General features: G+C 40.9%; 1 protein-coding gene across 36 annotated transcripts in view; it reads left to right on the forward strand.

Moving 5' to 3' along the window:
* Window positions 1-18,226, forward strand: part of RIMS2 (regulating synaptic membrane exocytosis 2) — a 1,685,778-nt gene that overhangs the window by 1,003,635 nt on the left and 663,917 nt on the right. For all 36 annotated transcript variants that reach the window (XM_030217702.1, XM_030217600.1, XM_030217677.1 and 33 more), the window contains one exon: window positions 13,394-13,517. In XM_030217702.1, coding sequence (XP_030073562.1) covers window positions 13,394-13,517 — 124 coding nt within the window. The remainder of the gene's footprint in view (window positions 1-13,393; window positions 13,518-18,226) is intronic.

Below are 18,226 nucleotides of genomic sequence, written 5' to 3' on the forward strand. Positions count from 1 at the left end.
AATAAAATTACAAATATAAAAATATAACAACTAAAAATGCAACATATAAAACAGGATAATATAATGTAATACCATGACATGTCGAACAGAGTACAGATAACCATTTCTAGTCGAATAACATGTATATGATACATTTATAAAGTGATAAATATAAATCTGAAAAATGAATCTGAAAAACACAAATATGAAAACATATCATATCTACTAAAGCAAACAGAAAATATAATATCTGAAAAACAAACATCTGTAATGGGGTAAAAATAGGGCACATACTGTAATCTTCACTGCTAAAAAACTGGGTGTTCTATTTGCTATTTTCCACCATATGAAACTATAAAAAATAGAAACAAAGACAACAGGGTTTTTAAGCAGCCTCATAAATAATAAATAATCGTTAGTAAAAGACCCCCTTATACCGATAGAAGGGTCAAAGTTCAACTAAAAACTGGTGCCAAACTTTATAGTAAAAGAAAACGAGATTTGTAATCTAAAAAAACTACTGACTAGCAGATACAATTCCCAAAAGAATATATAAAAATAGAAACTGCAAAAATATATATCAGTTGAATGATCAAAAGCACTGCCAGTAGTAAAATACGCAAATGAGGTTGCGCAGAAAGTCAGAACTACAAAAACAAAGACTAAAGTAGGTCATGCAGTGCCTGCTAGAGGCTATCTGTTATTGATGTGGTACAAAGTTCAAGTTTTAAAACTAGAGGGAAAAGTGTATGGAGATAAGTTGATAAAGTTTGCTTTTTAAAATTTTTATTCTGCCTATCACTAACATACAATTCCTCCTTTAAACCCCAATCTTTAAGTTCCCAAAGCACAAGGCAAAATAATGTTCACTTATCAGAGAAATGTCCTCTTCTCTGAGAACTACTCAGTGCAGTTCAAACCAACAGTGACTCTTTGCAAAGCTGCTCTGTCTGAGCATTCAATCCAAACTCTAAACAAGTAAAGGCACCTACACTTATCTTTTTTAAAGCTGCTTACAATGTTCTCCTGTTTTAGAAGCTCAGCTGTATTTTCAACTTGGCATTGCTGCTCAAAGTTCCTGACAGAGAAATCTCTATTTCACTTCATCCTACATCAGGGGATTCACATGCACTTTTGTAAACTGGTGTCTAACATGGTGGCCTTGGGGCAGTTGTGGGAGAGAGGGGTGGTGAAGCTATACTCTTTCAAAGACCAACTGCATATGTGATCAGGCATCTCAGCACTACCATAGTATTCCTAAAAGCAGGCTGAAAGATTCAAGTTCTATCATAGTATTTCTAAAAGAAGGCTGTTCATTCTATTACTGTGTTTAATACCTGGGGTTGCACTGTATCTAGAAAAAATATCTATTTCTGTTTAATTTGATGCAGAATTCTGTAAAATTTTTCCATAGTGACCTATTTCTGCAGTTGCTGCAAAACTACACATTGTAAAGATTCAAAGGTTTGGTGCATCTCGGCACAGTCAGGAATTAGCAGTACCGACATCTTTCTGGTATTTTAACAATGGAGATATTCAATTAATCTCACTTTCAAAGGGTGCGAGGTTTGACCTATATACAATAGGTTACAGGGACATGTGAATAAATAAATCACTGATTCGTTCAGAGACACCAAGAAATCAGTGATTGTGAATTTAACGACAAAATGCTAAGGCAGAATATGACTTACTTTTCAAGGGTCTGACTTTTGTACCCACTAACCATTATAAATCTTTTCAATTTCATTTTCAAATAAGCAGTATTGAGAGAGGCTAATAATATTGAGCTAACTAGAAGAGTAATATGTCATCAGCAGAATGGTATGCGCTGAGAGGTCTAAGTTCAGGTAAATCTATAGTTATTCATAGGGTGGACAAGCGAGGAGACATTGTTTTAATGACACGGGCTATGTATATGTAGGAATATGAGCATCAACTTTTGCTTAGCATGGTGCATTTGGAACTCTGTGATGATCCTTCAGATTATATTTTTACTCACATTTATTTATGATATTTTTACCCCACATTACCCCAAGCAACCTCAGGTTCCATGTGGCTTACAAAGCAAAGTGAAAACAACCATATAAAGAGAATCTTTAGTTCAAGAAGCAAGGACTAAAGGCTATGTAACTGCAGCAGAATTAAAAATTTTGACATATAAGACATTTAAAATACCAAATGTGAATAAGGGGGGAAGGGATAATAGTATTTTAGTGGATAGATGAGATAGGAGGGGGAGCTGAGAGGGATGGGGAGGAGGGATTAGGAGGGGAGGGGGGATAGAGATATTAGTGGAGGAGCGTTAGGACTTCTGATTGTATGTTAATGTTAGAATTGTTGAAGTACACTATTAAAGGAAGAAGAAGTAGGAGCAAGACAAATAAGATTAATGGGCACAAAGGGGTTCCTAATGTGTTCAGTGGGGGTCCTCGCTTATAGGCGGGGGCCTGGGTAGAACACGGGATTCCTCGTGCAATGGGACAGAAGGTCATGAGATTCTAAACCTATGGACATGGATGGGGCAGAATTAGAAATGGAAGTAGAAGTGGGAAGGTATAGTAATGTTCTAACAGTATATGAGTAACCCATTATAGAAATGATATTGGTGTAATAAAACTGAAAGTTGTTCAGTGGATTTAAAGTTCAAAGTTGAATATGGGGTAGGGAGGGGAGACGGGGAGGAGGGAGGGGTGAATCTATAAAATATAAGATGACTGTTAGTAATGAGGTAAAATTGTTAAGATCCTACTTTGAGAATTGTACATCAGTGTGGAACCTGTTAAATTGGAAAAGACTATGTTTATAATCTGTCATCAATAAAAAACCGTTAAAAAGTAAAATATCAAATGTGTACACCCTTCCTAAAATACTTAACATTTGGAAAATCCTCTGGGGTTGCCCATTAGTTTCTGCAAGGGATACCCTCCTGGAAATAATATGTAGATATGTTTCTTTCTCTATTTGTGACACAGATCAACTTCTGTCTTAGAGATAGAACTCATTTTTTTTAATATATTGCAATCTGTGTCAATGCCATGTTCTAAATCTTCAAGACAGTGTTTTTGGATGTGTGCTCATTATATACAAGTATTCCTCAGGGTTTAACGTTGGAAATGATAAGGAATACTATAGAAGAACGACCTTGTCCGCATGATGTACCAACTGAATTTTTGGTTAATCTCAATAAGATAGCCTTGACACAAAATTATTTCTTGTTTGATGACAAATTCTACCAGCAAATATCAGGTGTAGCCATTGCAGCATCATTTGCAACCTTTGTAGCTAACTTGTTTATGTCATCTTTTGAAGATCAATCGGTGTATTCTTCAATATGTTATAAGAATGTGGTCAGTTGGGTATGATTCATAGATGACATTTTTTTGCTATGGTTGGCGACACAAGAACTGAAGGAGTTAGTACAATATTTAAAACAGTGCCATTCCTCTTAAAGTGACTTTTCACCTTTCATGTTTGACATTTTTAGATGTGGCGATAGTGCGATGGTGACTCTTTTAAAAGCGTGCACTAAACTTACTGACTGGAATTTGTTATTGCATTTTTCTAGTATGCATCCTCGACATATGAGTACAAATATACCATTTTCTCAATTTTTGAGATATTGCCACATTTGTGATACTACTGAGTCGTTCAGAGCACATACTGCAACTATAAAAGGAAAACTGTATGAGAGGGATTCTCTACAGCGGGTGATGAATAGAGCAGCTGCTGGAGCATTGTGTAACTCCCGTGAGTAGTTGCTTATAGATCCAAACCACATGAAAGGGATATGAAAAAACACATCTGCCACAGAAAGACTGAAAGAAGATTAAACTACATTTGGAGCTTTTAAAATTATTACCAGCATTAACAGACTCTAAAATAATGTTTTCAATGTAATGTAATTTAGGAGATAAGTTGAGTTTGAGTGATGTTTGGACCCCACGGACCCCTAAAGAAAATACAGTGGGTAGTCATAGGAGTTGTGGCCATTGCTCTGTGTGCTCTGTAATGATACACAGCACAGAATATGTAGACTACAGGACAGGCAGGTGATACCAGTTAACAATATGATTTATTTATTGACATGTTCCTGTAACCTATTCTATATAGGTCAAACCTTGTGCCTTTTGAAAGTGTGATTAATTGAACATCACTATTGTTTAAATATCAGAAAGCTGACTGTGATGAGATGCACCATACCTTTGAATCTTTACAATGCGTAGTTTTGTAGCAGTTGCAGGCATCTAAACACCGTGGAAACGTTCACAGAATTGTGTGTCAAATTGAACAGAAATGGTTATTTCTTCTAGATACAGTGTATCTGTTAATATGTGATCTAGCTTGAGGCCTATCCACTGGAATAGTGGTGGGCCAAGCTACATAGCTTTAAACAGCTGATAAGTACTGACTAGGCCTGAAAACCAGCTGATGGCCTTATAGCAGAGAGCCTGCAAGAGCAGGACTGCTTGGTGAGTCTTAATGAAACCTGGTGCAACTTTCAAATTGAGTGTAACACCTACGATGAAGAAATTAAAGACAGAAATGATAGAAGTTTGGTTCATAACATGGAGTCTGTCTTTAGAAGATGGCACCCAGATCACAAGATGATATGAGAAAGATTTGCCCATGTTTGGATATTAGTCTCCAAGGAGTTGTTTACAAAAAGGGAAATTGCACAATAAGTTGCAATACTAAAACGGAAAGGGGAGGTGGGCACCTGACCGGCAGTTGAGTATGATTCAGAGGTTATGCAAGATTAGAAAAAAAAAGTCCCTTCACATAGACTTGTATTAGGACCAGATGCTATATAAGAGATGGGCAAAAGCCCGATCGTTGGAAGAGTTCCCCAACGCCTCGCCGGAAGCAGACCTCTGGTCAGTTGAATCCAGAATTTGTCTGATGAATGTACCTAATTGAAGACCTGATTTGGGTGAGCATTAAAATATAATTCCTGTATCTACACTGTTTCTGTCTCTGTTTTCATTTATACTCTAACTGTCAGCTGTCTTCTAAAATATCACACACAAGTAAGATCCCTCACAACTGAAGCAGTTGGGAATTTTCATAGAATTTATGTGGGAACATAAATGGCCAAAGATTCATTTAGACCCAAAAGGACAGAAAGCTGTGGTCATGGGAATTAGACTTGAACTGCGCCTTCTGATGCCTCCCCAACAGCGATACCCATGGGAAGGGGTCTCACAGGAATTCAGGGAGGCGGTCCACAAGATCATAGAAGAACAGACCCTCTGTACACCTCCGTGTGGAAGGATCCCACGGGGGTCTATAGAGGGGTAGATTAAAAACATATCCCAGGGGTTTAAACACAGTGGTAGAATGGGCAGCCTTCTTTTAGAAATAATATGATAGAGTGATAGAGCTTTAATCTTTCAGACTGCCTTTAGGAATGTTCAAGCCTCTCATAGACTTGTTACCATAAAGTCTATGATATCTTGGAGTATAACCTTAGCACACCAATCACACCTGAAATCTCTAATATTTTTCTGAAGTCTCTTTTATTTGAATAAATCACAGATAATTTACTCATAGTCAGATGTTCAGAAATGCTGCCCCAGGGCACAGAGACTCCGTAATTCTGAGAGCTGTTTCAGTGGTTGGAGGTGAGAAACAGTTGAGCAGATAGAAGTATCTCAGAGCTGGGTGACTGGAATATGCAATATTTCATTAGGGAGGAGATATTTTCAAGGTCAAAAACCAAGTTCATTGCAGGGAGTTTCAGCAGGACAGTGCTGCCTGAAGCAAGATGGTGAATGCTTCATGTCTGTAGCAAGATGGTGAATGCCTCATGGCTGAAGGGACAAAGAGGTCAGGAAGCCTTACACAGGCTCAGGGAGGAGCAGGTAAAGGCCAATGAGGACAGAGCCTGCCATCAGGTAGCAAGGGGTGGTCCTAGATGACAGCTCTCGATTGGAGGGAAGGGTCATACCTGGCTGACCTCTCAGGACAGAGATAGTAAGACTGACCAGGAAATGATAGCAAGTAGACACAGGAGCCAAGCTTGGCTGAGAGAGAAAAAAGGTCTGAGCAGCCTCACAACCAGTGGTAACCGTTCTTATACAGACAAACAGTGTGGTTGCATTGCCTGTGAACTACATTATACACAATGTCTTGCTCACATATCTTTGCAGAAGAAACTGCAGCAGTGAAAGTCCTTAGAAATGAGAATAACAGTAAAAGCATTACACACATTTTAGAATCACATTATAAACTAGTGCAAGGCTGTCAGAGGACAGAACAAGGAATGCTACAGTAGTGCTGAGATGCCTGATCTCATATGCAGTTGAAGAGTCTTTGAATGAGCATTGCTTCACCCTCCCTCCCCACCATGTTAGAAACTTGTTTACTACAAAAGTGCATGTGAATCCCCTGACATAGCATGAAGCGAAACAGAGATTTCTCTGTTGGGAACTTTGAACAGGAATGCCACGAGTTAAGTTGAAAATGCAGCTGAGCTTCTAAAACAGGAGAACATTATGAGCAGCTTTGAGAAAGATAAGTGCAGGTGCTTTTATTTGTTTATAGTTTGGACTGCATGCTCTGATATAGCAGCTTTGCAGAGAGTCACTGCTTGGTTTATTGTTACTTGTCAAATTATTGTAAAATACTGGAGTTTTTTTTTTTCCTGTGATGTGTTGCTTTGTTTTAAGCTCGTTTAAGCTGATATACCTATGTAAGAGCTGCTTGAAGTAAGCAAACACTGAGGTTTTTTTCCTCAACTATAGCCTCTTAAGTATAAGGACAATCAGTTCCTACCTCACTGGCTATACTATATCAAAAATAATTTAATCAGATGAGAAACAAGCTGGGCAGTTGTGCTTTGGTTTCATTAATCTGACCCATCGGTGATCTTCATACCAATTTTCATAGTACTACGTATGTGTTTCCTTAATGAACAGATATACACCTACTCAGACTCTCTTGCTCAGGTAAGCAAGGCAATTTTCTTGGCTTTTTCCACTGGGAAACAAATGCAGGAGACATGGTGTACCTTCAGCATACAATGTTTTCACATAGCATAAGTACATAAGCCATGCCATGTTGAAAACTCCTGCAATTGCAGTAGGAGTAACAGTGTTATTTATACAGTATATAGGTTGAATATAGGCATAACCTTGCATACATAAAGGAATATATTAATCAGAATACAAACACTTATTAGGGGTTAGAACAAATAGTAACATAGTAGATGACAGCAGAAAAAGACCTGCACAGTCCACCCAGTCTGCCCAACAAGATAAACTCACATGTGCCATTTTTTGTGTATACCTTACCTTGATTTTTACCTGTCTTTTTCAGGGCACAGACCGTATAAGTCTGCCCAGCACTATCCCCACCTCCCAACCACCCGCCCCACCACCCACTACTGGCTCTGGCACAGACCGTATAAGTCTGCCCAGCACTATCCCCCAACCACAAATCCAGGGGGTCTTTTAATAATATGGGTACTTTGGAAGAAAAGTTTAAAAAGATGATTCTCTAGAAGCTGTCTTGGTGAAAGACAATTTAGTATTAAAAAGAAAATTAGAAATAATGGAAAATATAACCAATATGTCTGAACTAATCGACTTACCAATTAGAAACACAATTGAATCAGCCAGAACATACTTAACTCTTCACTTCCCAGGTTGTAAAGAAGTGAAGTATAAATCAACATACGCATCAAGTTTCTCTTACATATGCACCCAGCTCTGGAATTCTCTACCAAATCGCCTGAAATCTACAAATAATCATCTAGAATTCCCAAAAAACCTAAAAACTCACATGTTCAAGAAGGCATACCCCACAGTATCTGACATAAATACCAAATAATGAAATACGGCATTTTAATCAGGAAACGAAGTTTTCAACCCCATGCATGATCACACCCTAATGTTTTCTCTGAATCACCCCAACCTGTTTACCGATACTTCTTTACTGTATTTGTCACTGTAATAGTACCCCTATACTGTATTTGTTCACTCCGGAGTCTGTAACCATCTCTCCGGAACTGTGTAAGCCACTTTGAGCCTACTAATAAGTGGGGAAAGGTGGGATACAAATGTAACAAATAAATAAATAAAATAAGTGATGGTAAGCCCAACATGGCACTACAAAATTATTTTTTATTTTTGTAGCGCTGGTGTTTACCAAGTGGTAATCAGGCAGTGCCAAGCGCTGCCCAGTTACTACTGGGTTAGCACAGAAGCCCTTACCACCACTTGCTACACAGCCATTTCTTTAAAACAAAAAAAGCCTTTTACCCACTTTGATAAAAAGGGGCCTCAGTGTGTGTCATAAACACACGGTGATGCCAGTGCAGGCCCCCTTTTGCAGCAGCTTAGTAAAAGGACCTCCCAGACTTTTAATCTGGCAACAGGGTTCAAGTTATCAGTAGGACTTCTGCTTGGTAAACAGATGTAGTATCTTTAAACAAGATTTCCATAATATAGGGCAGAGCAAGATCACTGCTGCAAGAGATGTGTGAATCTTGGCATGCTTACCTTTCCTGCAGTTTCCTAACTCCAGGTATATGGAAGTACAGAAAGGGTATGTCCTGCCCTGCTGTGACTCACCCACCTGATTCGGAGGTGGTGGGTTTTGTGGGTAATTTTGTGTGCCGCAGCCAAGCTTCAGCTGATTCCTTGATGGGTTGGCTGCTGGGAGAGTCTCCATGATCTGGAGAGGTGGTATCTCGTTTGGCCTTTGAAACAATGCTAAGCCCTGAGGAATGCAGAGCGCCACTTCATCCAGGGGTAATGGTTCACTGTACCTTGTGTTGGCTCTTGAAATGACCACGAGAGATCTCTCAAAGACATCATCAAAGGAACAGGACCTGTAAGTTCATTGGATTCTTAACTAAGAATGATTATTTAGAAGCTACTGGGCAAGCACTGTCTATACAGAAACGTCAGGTTGTGTGTTTAGAATCTCTCTAGATAGCAATCGATAACCTGAGAAAGTTTTTTTCTGGCAGATTTAATATAGTGGAGGAACAAGTGAATACTTTGATGGGAATTTTTTCTGAACATGCTATAAAAATATATCATACAATGGGAAGCATTTGGGTACTTTGGAAGAAATGGTTAAAAAGATGATTCTCTAGAACCTGTCTTGGTGAAAGACAATTTAGTATTAAAAAGAAAATTAGAAGTAATGGAAAATACAACCAATAATACAATTCTGCAATTCATCAACATTCCAAGAAAGACTGGTATACCTACAGAAGCAATATTAAAAAGAATATATTCTAGACATATTAGCTATTTTATCAGAATATCTTCCTCTTATGACCAAGGTGTTTTATATTCCTCTTCTAAAAGCAGAGATGAGAGTGAACATCTAGATGGAACAGATTTATCTGTTGATAGTTTCAATATATCTTATGTATCTCATGAATTTGTCCCAACACTTTCATTTACTTTGTTACATTTTCATTAGAAAAAGAAAGAGAGAATTTTGATGCTTTATTGTAAGAATAGATAATATTCTTTTTGGGTGCTGGATATGGGTCTTCCCAGATGTCTCTAAAACCACTCAAGCAAGAACCATATGATAAGCATTAGAGATTGCCCTTTAAAAGGTCTCTAGATCTTCTAAAAATGTCTATGGATAATCCACTGTCTATCAGTTAGCATATCAACAAAAACCTTACCTGTCAGCAACACTAACTGAGCGTTAGTGTTGCTGACAGGTAAGGTTTTTGTTGATGGATATTTGTGAAAAAAAGTGTTTAAAATATGACTTTATAACTCTTGTTCACTAATACAGGCTAATACAAAAGTTCCCAACACGTGATAGGAGTACCTCCAAGGTACCTCAGCAGGGGGTATGCAGCAGATCTTCCCCACTTCCCTCCTGCTGCCACCATACTGCTGTTGCTGCTTCTCCAGACTCAGCAGCAGCAAAATAACCTGGAGCAGTCTCCGTCTCCATCCATGCACTGCTGGCTCTGCCAGTCCCCTGCCTCAGAACAGGAAGTTGACATCAGAGGGGCAGGGCACCAGCAGAGTTGACAACACACACATAGAGACTAAGCCCTAAAACACTTCAGGTTGTTGCTGCTGCTGGGGTGGAGGGGGACGTAAAAGATACAAAAGTAGACATGAGAGGGAAGAGAAAGAGAGGAGACGCTGAATGTAAGGGTAAAGAGGATACACTTAGTAAAAGTCTGGAGAATAAGAGGAACAGGAGAACCCAGGTAAGGGAAAAAGCTTGAAAGTTGTAGGTTGATGCAGTAAAAAGGGAGAAATTGAAGACTGGTATTAAGAATGAATTAAATCTGGACAGAGAGGAGGAAAAATACACTGAAGAAAGCTGAAAGGAAAAGGAGAGAAAGAAAGGAGGTGCTAGATGGAAAAGTAGGAAGAGAGAGAGGGGTGATGCTGGATGGCAGTATGGAGAGAGAGAGGGGGGAGATGCTGTATGGAAAGGGGAGGAAGATTGGGGTATAAGAGGAATGGGAATAGAAGAGACAAGGTGAGGGAAAGAGATGGAAAGATGTAGATACATGCAGTAAAAAAAAAAAAAGAAAGAAAGAAATTGAAGACTCAGTAGTAAGAATCAATTAAATGTGGACAGAGAGGAAGAAAAATTGAAAAAACTAAAAGGAAAAGAGAAAAAATGATACAAGTTAAGAGGGAAAGGGAATGGGACTTGATAATATCGCCTTTCTGTGGTTTTTGCAACTACATTGAATGCGGTTTAAATAGTATATACATGTGCTTATTTGTACCTGGTGCAATAGAGGGTTAAGTGACTTGCCCAGAGTCACAAGGAGCTGCAGTGGAAGATGGAGAAAAGCAGAAACTAGAGATATATAAGAAAAATAAATAACCAGGCAACAAAGGTAGAAAATTTCATTTTATTTTCTATTTTGTCATTAGAATATGTCAGTTTTTTGAATGTGATATCATAGTGAGGGGCATAATCGAAAGGGGCCGCCCATCTCTAAGGGTGCCCATCACCGGGAACAGCTATGAGAAGGGGCGGTCCCAACCGTATTATCAAAAAAGATAGGCGGCCATCTTTTCTTTTGATAATACGGTTGGGGCCGGCGAAATGCCTAGGATTTGGGCGGATTTGAGATGGCCAGCCTCGGTTTTCGGTGATAATGGAAACCGAAGACGGCTATCTCAAAAACGAACATATCCAAGGCATTTGGTCGTGGGAGGGGCCAGGATTCGTAGTGCACTGGTCCCCCTCACATGCCAGGACACCAACCGGGCACCCTAGGGGGCACTTTTAAAAATAAAAACAAAACATTAAAATACCTCCCATGTGCATGGCTCCCTTACCTTGGGTGCTGAGCCCCCCCCAAATCCTCCCCAAAACCCACTCCTCACAACTCTACATCATTACCATAGCACTTATTGGTGAAGGGGGGCACCTAGGTGTGGGTACAGTGGGTTTTGGGGGGGGGGGGGTTGGAGGGCTCCCATTTACCACCACAAGTGTAACAGGTAGGGGGGGGGGTTGGGCCTGGGTCCACCTGCCTGAAGTGCACTGCACCCACTAAAAACTGCTCCAGGGACCTGCATACTGCTGTGATGGAGCTGGGTATGACATTTGAGGCTGGCATACAGGCTGGCAAAGTTTTTAAAGTTTTTTTTTTTTGGTGGGAGGGGGTTGGTGACCACTGGGGGAGTCAGGGGAGGTCATCCCTGATTCCCTCCAGTGGTTATCTGGGCAGTTCGGGCACTTTTTTGGGACTTGGTAGTGAAAAAAAAGGGTCCAAAAAAAGCGGACCAAATTTTTGCTACGGCCACCCTTCTTTTGTCGATTATCGGCTGAGGGTGGCCATATCTTAAGCACGCCCCAGCACGCCCCTGTCCCGCCTTCGCTACCCTTCCAACACGCCCCCCGGGAACTTTGTTCGTCTCCGCAACGGACTGCAGTTGGGGGTGCCCAAAATAGGCTTTCGATTATACCGATTTGGGCGCCCACAGGAGAAGGGCGGCCATCTCCCGATTTGGGTCGGAATATTGCCACCCTTCTCTTTCGAAAATAAGCCTGAGTGTCTGGAGATCATAGCTCTGGGATAACTTGGTTGACATTTTTTCAACTTAGTGGGTGCTTGACTTGAAAATGTTGAGAAAAAACTGGGCTAATATATTAATTGTGTTTGCCTCAGTGACCTATGTTGTTTGGCTCTGGCTCTTTCTTTTCAAAATAATTTTCTGTTTTTGTTAATTCTACTTTTTTTTTCCATAACATAGGCTAAACTTTTACTATATCCTTATCTATTCTTATAATGATAAAGAAGAAACACAGCAAATGAATTGAGTAGCTCATACATACTTCTTGTTTTCAGCAGATAAATTATCTTACTAATCACTGCTTAATAGGATGGAAATCTGTAGTTTTATATAAAATATTAAAACATCATTCAGGATCCATTTGTTCAAAACTTTTGTCCTATAATCAAAAAATGGGAGAATAGTCTTTAGGGGTCCTTTTACTAAAGTACACTAGCAGATTTAGCACATGCTAACGATTAGCATACGCTAAATAGGACACCCATAGGAATATAATGGGCAGCTTATCATTTAGCGTGCACTAAATCCATTAGCGCACCTTATTAAAAGGACCCCATAGTGAATGAAGGTATTAAGATGCAACTTTTAGGTAGAAAGTGCTATTAAACATAGTTGTGGAAGGCAAACTGTATGGAATAACCATTTTGCTTTTTAAAGAGAAATTGTATTATCTAAATAACCTTAGCAGAAACAGATGCCATGTTAGCTCATGATTGTCAGAATTTGAATGGAGCTGCTGTGTTCTCCTGTTAGTGTTGAAATACCGATTGAATGATTCTTCTATATAGATTGCTTATGATTCCATTTCATCAATACATTATCCCCCAGATTCTATAATGTTTGCCCAAAGTTGTGCACGATTCCGGAGTTGCAAGTGCAGCTAAATTAGTTAATGAGCCATTAACACTCAACACTTGGCTAACAATCAATTATTGGCATTTATTGACACTAATTTGGAGTTGGGCCAACAACTGCCAATGTGTGATTCTATAAAGCACTGCAGCTAAATTCTCTCACGTGCAACCCAAAAGGGGCATGACTGTGGGCAAGGCATGGGCTTTTCCAAACTTTATGCACAGTATTACAGAATTGGGGAGATGTGTGCACAACTTGTGCATCAGGATTTATACCTGGTTTCAGCAGGCATAATTTCTGGTGCCTTATTTTAGTTGTGGAAATTGGCAGTATGTGCTATTATTTAAAGGGTGATCATCCCAGAATGCCCTTCATAGAATAGCACTAAGTTTTCCTGGTGCCCAAATTTGGGTACCATTTACTGAATTTAGCCCTATGTTTGTAGAGGTCTCTAGAAAAAAATCCTAATTGAATTATAACACATAGATTTTCTTTATAAGTAAACTATTATTACTTCAATGTAGGTGATGAAGTACTAGAATGGAATGGAAGATTATTGCAAGGTGCTACCTTTGAGGATGTCTATAACATAATTTTAGAGTCCAAGCCAGAACCACAAGTAGAACTCGTAGTGTCAAGACCTATCGGGTGAGTTCCCTTTATTCTTCTTTATTTGGAGGAACTAGTGGTTTTTCCCTGTTCCTTTAGGCTTCTAGTTGAAAGAGAACTGAACCTAGGGTCTGCCATCATGAGTCTTCATTTGCAGCTGTTTGATTATTTGTGTCCCTATTTTATGTCATACCCCATCCCAACTCTAGCCTAGTCATCGCATTGATAGTTCTTGGCTGGAGTCCATACACAGGACCTCTTTTTTTAAAAAATCAGCCATTATAGGTCCTAATTCCTGCAACAAATATGACATAACAACTAGAGCTCCCTCCAGTTAGTGTCCCTCCCGCTCCCCCCATTTTTAACTATAGACAATCAGGTTTTTAAAGATCTTATAAATACCATATAAGAAGTTTATCCTTCAGAAGAGACAGCAACAAATTCTGCAATTTAGACCCTTTATACATAAAAGCTTTTCTTTGCATATGTTCCAATCTTATCTGCAAAAGAGGCAACCTCAAATACTTCCCCTGAGACAAATTCAAAAACCAGCTCAGGACATAATCTTCCAACAACACTCTCAGATCCTATGAATGGATTTAAAAATCAAATATAAAACTTTAAAATCTGTTCAGTTCGACACTGTCATCCAATGCAGATCAAGCAATAATGGAGAAGCATGATCTGAATGATTAGAATTTGTCAGAAAAAGAACCACTGCATTTTGTATGACCTGCAACCTATGGAATTGAATCTACAATAAAGCACATTACAATAATCTAGCTTGGACAACACTAGTGCATGTATTATTGAACAAAGATCATGAAAAAGTAGATACAAATATAACTACCAAATAAAATGCAAAAGAAAGTTAACTTTACAACTCCAGAAGTATGGGCTTGGAAGGACAACGCATCATCTAACAGAACCCCAAAATCTGGGTACAACTGTTTTGTTGCAAAGGAACACCGGCCTTGATGACTGGACATACCAAATCATGCCTCTTCTAAGAAACCGATAACAACTTATTTTTTTGCTAGATTCAGTTTCATCTTATGAGCATTTAACCACTATGAGGCAGAATCTCAGCAGCTGTTGAAATGAGTTACAATGCCTATACTCAGTGGTGTGCTGGTAAATTTTTAACAACAGGCTCTCTCCCCGGTCCACCTCGGCGCCCCCCCTGTCCACCACTGCGCCCCCCCCCCATCCACCTCTACGCCCCCCCCACCTCTGCACCCCCCCCCCCCAAAATTGCAGAGCTGGCTATAGCCGGGGGGGGGGGGGGGGGAATGCATTATTCTCTCCAGGAAAAAAAAATTAAATGCTCCCAGGTTCCAATCTAATTCATGTTTAATATGGGATAAAATGCCATAAATAAGTAAATAAATATAAACTTTTAACGTTCAGCACCTGATTCTCAAAGTAGACATATTCCAAACACTATAATGAAAATAAAATTATTTTTTTCTACCTTTGTTGTCTGGTGACTTTGTTTCTCTGATCATGCTGGCCCAGTATCTGATTCTGCTGCTCTCTATCTGTTCCCTTGACTCCGTTTCCAGGGCTTCCTTTCCATTTATTTCTTTTCTTTCCTCCTTTCTTTCTGGTCCTCCGCAGACTTGACTGTACAATGGATCCAGCTTCTGCCTATTTTCTCCATCCATGTGCAGTTTCTCTCCTCACTTCCTTTTCCCTCATCTAATCTCCTTCCTCTTTCTTCCCTCCATGTCCAGCATTTCTTCTCTCTCCATTCCCTCCCCTCTACTACTACTACTACTACTACTATTATTTAGCATTTCTATAGCGCTACAAGGCGTACGCAGCGCTGCACAAACATAGAAGAAATACAGTCCCTGCTCAAAGAGCTTACAATCTAATAGACAAAAAATAAAGTAATCAAATCAATTAATGTGTACAGGAAGGAGGAGAGGAGGGTAGGTGGAGGCGAGTGGTTACGAGTCAAAAGCAATGTTAAAGAGGTGGGCTTTCAGTCTAGATTTAAAGGTGGCCAAGGATGGGGCAAGACATAGGGGCTCAGGAAGTTTATTCCAGGCATAGGGTGCAGCGAGACAGAAGGTGCGAAGTCTGGAGGTGGCAGTAGTAGAGAAGGGAACAGATAAGAAGGATTTATCCATGGAGCGGAGTGCACGGGAAGGGGTGTAGGGAGGGACGAGTGTGGAGAGATACTGGGGAGCAGCAGAGTGAGTACATTTATAGGTTAGTAGAAGAAGTTTGAACAGGATGCGAAAACGGATAGGGAGCCAGTGAAGCGACTTGAGGAGAGGGGTAGTATGAGTAAAGCGACCCTGGCGGAAGATGAGACGGGCAGCAGAGTTTTGAACCGATAGAAGGGAGAGGTGACTAAGTGGGAGGCCAGCAAGAAGCAGATTGCAGTAGTCTAAACGAGAGGTGACAAGGGTGTGGATGAGGGTTTTGGTAGAGTGCTCAGAAAGAAAGGGGCGGATTTTACGGATGTTGTAAAGAAAGAAACGACAGGTCTTGGCGATCTGCTGGATATGAGCAGAGAAGGAGAGAGAAGAGTCAAAGATGACCTCAAGGTTTTGAGCTGAGGAGACAGGGAGAATGAGAGAGCCATCAACAGAAATAGAAAATGGGGGAAGTGGGGAGGTGGGTTTGGGGTGGGGGGGGGAAATGAGAAGTTCGGTTTTGGTCATGATTAATTTCAGGTGGCGTTGAGACATCCAGACAGCAATGTCAGACAAGCACGCTGAAACTTTGGTTTGGATGCAAGGTGAGATATCAGGGGCAGAAAGGTAGATTTGGGAGTCATCAGCATAGAGATGGTAGGAAAAGCCATGGGATGAGATTAATGAACCAAGGGAAGAAGTGTAGATAGAAAAGAGGAGGGGACCAAGAACAGAACCCTGAGGTACGCTGACAGGCAGAGGGATAGAAGTAGAAGAGGATCCACCAGAGTGAACACTAAAGGTGCGGAGGGAGAGGTAGGAAGAGAACCAGGAAAGGACAGAGCCCTGGAATCCAAGTGAGGACAGGGTATCGAGAAGTATGCTGTGATCGACAGTGTCAAAAGCAGTGGAAAGATCAAGAAGAATGAGGATGGAATATTGACCTCTGGATTTAGCCAGTAATAGGTCATTGGAGACTTTAGTAAGCGCAGTTTCGGTTGAGTGGAGAGGACGAAAACCAGATTGTAATGGGTCAAGAATAGCATGTGAGGAGAAAAAATCAAGGCATGAGCAGCACGCTCAAGTAATTTGGAGAGAAAAGGGAGGAGGGAGATGGGTCGGTAATTAGAGGGACAAGTAGGGTCGAATGAAGGCTTCTTAAGGAGAGGTGTGACCACAGCATGTTTAAAGGCAGTAGGGACAGTTGCAGTGGAAAGCAAGAGGTTGAGAATGTGACAGATAAAAGGAATAAGAGCAGGTGAGATGGCATTAAGAAGGTGGGTGGGAATGGGATCAGAGGAACAGGTGGTACATATTGAGGAAGAAAGGAGAAGTGTAGTTTCCTCTATAGTAACTTCAGGAAAGGAGGAAAAGGAATGAGGGGAAGGAGAGAGAGGGAAACGGACTAGTGGAGGGAGAGGTGGTGAGGTAGAGAATTCAAGGTTTATCTTTTGAACCTTGTCGTGAAAGAATTCAGCAAGGGTCTGAGGAGATAATGAAGGGGGAGTTGGGGGAGGGGGCACCTTGAGGAGAGAGTTCAATGTGGTGAAGAGAAGTCGAGGGTTAGAGCCAAAAGAGTTGGTCAGTTGGATATAATAATCCTGTTTGGTGCATAAAAGAGCAGATTGGAAGAACGTCAGCATGAACTTAAAGTGTAAGAAATCAGCAAGGGCCCGAGATTTCCGCCAGAGGCATTCGGTGGAGCGGGTACAGGAACGTAGGTAGCGGATATTAGAAGTCAGCCAAGGTTGGGGTTTTGTACGCCTTATAGGGCGGGTCATCAAAGGTGCAAGTGTGTCTAAGGCAGAGGATAGAGTATTGTTGTAAGAAGAAACAGCCTCGTTGACAGACGTGGATGGTGCCACAGTAGAGAGGAGGTTTGAAACATGGGAGAATAGAGATGAAGGGTCAATATCGTGAAGATTCCTAGATAAATTAGATAAGATAGGACGGGACTGGGAGGGAGTAGATTTAGGTGTGAAAGTTATAAGATGGTGATCAGAGAGGGGAAGATCAGAGGCAAAGAAAGTAGAGGGTGAACAGTTGGAGGAGAAGATGAGATCTAAACAGTGACCATTTTGATGAGTGGGGGAGGTGGAGCATAGTTGGAGATTAAAGGACATGGATGGGAGCGGGAGGGGAGGTAAGCATGGCCTGTGGTGGCGCCCTCCTGCCATGCTTACCTCGTTCACTGGAGCCGGCTTGTCCTGGAGAACAACCGGCTCGCAAGATCTTGCAAAATTTAACAACAAGCTTTTGCGAACAGGCTCCAGCACACCACTGCCTATACTGCTGCCACAATCTAGATGTTCTCCAGAAATATGTGAAAACCAAACTCAGACGCCCTCCTGCCATGCTTACCTCGTTCACTGGAGCCGGCTCGTCCTGGAGAACAACCGGCTCACAAGATCTTGCAGAATTTAACAACAGGCTCTTGCGAACCAGTGCGAGCCGGCTCCAGCACACCACTGCCTATACTGCTGCCACAATCTGGATGTCCTCCAGAAATGTGTGAAAACCAAACTCAGACCCCTCCATCCATTTCCAGAATTTCTCTTGCCCTGCCCTCCATCCATGTCCTGAAACTCTCCTCTCTCC

This window comes from Microcaecilia unicolor, chromosome 1, assembly GCF_901765095.1.
Source record: "Microcaecilia unicolor chromosome 1, aMicUni1.1, whole genome shotgun sequence".
Taxonomy (NCBI): Eukaryota; Metazoa; Chordata; class Amphibia; order Gymnophiona; family Siphonopidae; genus Microcaecilia; species Microcaecilia unicolor.